The 1,985-nt window shown below is 41.6% G+C and overlaps 1 protein-coding gene across 1 annotated transcript in view; it reads right to left on the bottom strand.

Moving 5' to 3' along the window:
• Positions 1–981: 981 nt before the first annotated feature.
• LOC114056144 (diacylglycerol kinase iota-like) overlaps positions 982–1,985 on the bottom strand; it is a gene marked incomplete at its 3' end in the record, with an annotated part of 95,653 nt that continues 94,649 nt past the window's right edge. The window contains exon 5 of the mRNA XM_027881123.1: positions 982–1,047. Coding sequence (XP_027736924.1) covers positions 982–1,047 — 66 coding nt within the window. The remainder of the gene's footprint in view (positions 1,048–1,985) is intronic.

Genomic DNA, 1,985 nt, shown 5'->3' with positions numbered 1-1,985 from the left:
TATACTATTCTATATCAGTCAAGGTTACCCACATGAACATGCCCAGCATAGGATTTGGTGTGATAGCCAGTAAGGACTCCCATTGCAAAATCAACTCCTAATGCCTGTAGGGGAGATTTAGACCAAAAAAGCACAGAAAGAAGGCAAAATCATACCGTAAGAACTGTGTATGCAAACTGCCTTGCTGCACTGTTCCCATGCTACAGACATTTTTATTGCATGTCTTATTGCAGCTGGTAGCTGACAATCCGTGCAAATATCTTGATACAAATCTAGATACAAATTTTCTTCTAACTTAAATGCTGTGCCATGGAGATGAGATACAGACTTCCTTACTAGTTGGTAAGAGGGAGGCAAAAGTATAATGTAGTGCTAGAGAAAGGAAATTAAATCCCTGTGTTAATTTAATTTTTAAATATCTCTCAATATATTTCAGGGGCTCATAATGTATCAGAATAATGGTCTTCAGTAGCCAAGATGTTTCTTCCTGCTTTTATAGCCTTTTAGAAATAAACTTTTACGATCTATGCAGCAGAGCAAACATGAAACAGTCTCACAAACCTTAGAATCTGCTGGGGCAGAAATAAAGCAACAGCCTTTCTTTTCCCAGAAGCCTAAAAAACAGGCCATCACAATTTGGCACAGAGGACAGCACTGGAAGAACACCATATTAGTACCAGGTTAGCTTAACAAAGAAAGAAGCTCAAGGAGCCACAGCCTTCTTCCTCCTCATTTTCAGCAGCCAGTGCAGCACAACCTCCCAGGATGCAAGATGTGCTCATTCCTGCAGATGCAGCTGCCCTTCTCTTCCCTCATGGGAATCAGGGCTCTTATTGCTCAACATCTCAAGCTTGTCATTAGCCATTAAAATAGGTCAAGTGTTTGTGATAGGAAAAAAAATTCAGTGGCTAGAAGGACCTACTGGCTGCCCTAATTTCCACAGTGCTCTGTGTCGCACCTGGGCTGTGCTGCAAGTCTTACCTTTCCACACTGCTTGCATTTCCCCTCCTGCCTCCGCCTGTGCACCCAGTGATGTCGGACAAAGTTCTGCAAAAGAAAGACAAAAAGAAATGTTATAGAAAGACTTTGCAATCAACAGTACTATCTGTGTGACATTGGTTTACAGACACCAAAGGAAAAGTCCTTTCAGCCAGTGCAGTAATTCCTGGAGCAAAATCCAGCACTCACTGCAGGAAACCTCAAAACCCACCAAAACTGTGGGAGGAATAAGGACAAGATGGTGTTTTCTTTATCTGTGTTGAAATGAGGCCAGAACTACTTTCCCAGTATTCTTCCACAACGAGAAGGAAGTTCATTACATGACACAGAGATAATTATCACCTAAACACAGAGCACACAGAAGTGCCCAAACACCGCTGTGTTCAGCCACAAAACAGGGCCCCATGCTATTTTGCTTGGAAATACAGTCCTATAATGCATAAAATATCATAAGGCAATGACAAAGAAGGAAAAGGGGTGAGGAAATCCTTGAAGCAGTCTTTTCTCCCTGTTTGGACTATTTACATCCTGGATGGCAGCAAGAGGTGAGCAAGAGATGGGTGGGTGGGCAGGGCTGTGGCACTGCTTCTGCACAGGGAAGGGCTAGAAGAGATCTGCCTGCACCACACTCTTCTTCCAGCCAACACCAAACTGCCTGTGTGACTGGGAATTGAGCTATCTCTGCTAGAGCAAGCTGGCCACCAAATCAGCTGCAACAATTAAGAAGTGTTTTTGAAATACTAGTATTTAACCATGTAGGGCAGATCTAAAATTATATCAGTGATAATTATAAACACCTTCAACACCTTCAAAGGAGATGAATTCATACAGTAGTGGAATGTAAACCATAACGTTTTTTAGTGTCTGATTTTATGTTTGAGGCACTTCTAGAAGAAGAAAAAAAAAAAAAGACAATGGGAGAGCAAGCGAAAGGAGAGGGAAATAAAGAAAAAAAAATTTAAAATGCCAGGAAGAAAAAAAAAATG

Source organism: Empidonax traillii, unplaced genomic scaffold, assembly GCF_003031625.1.
Source record: "Empidonax traillii isolate 1590-97213 ecotype Southwest subspecies unplaced genomic scaffold, ASM303162v1 scaffold84:size2688230, whole genome shotgun sequence".
In the NCBI taxonomy this organism is placed as follows: Eukaryota; Metazoa; Chordata; class Aves; order Passeriformes; family Tyrannidae; genus Empidonax; species Empidonax traillii.
This window is presented reverse-complemented; position numbering and strand designations above follow the sequence as displayed.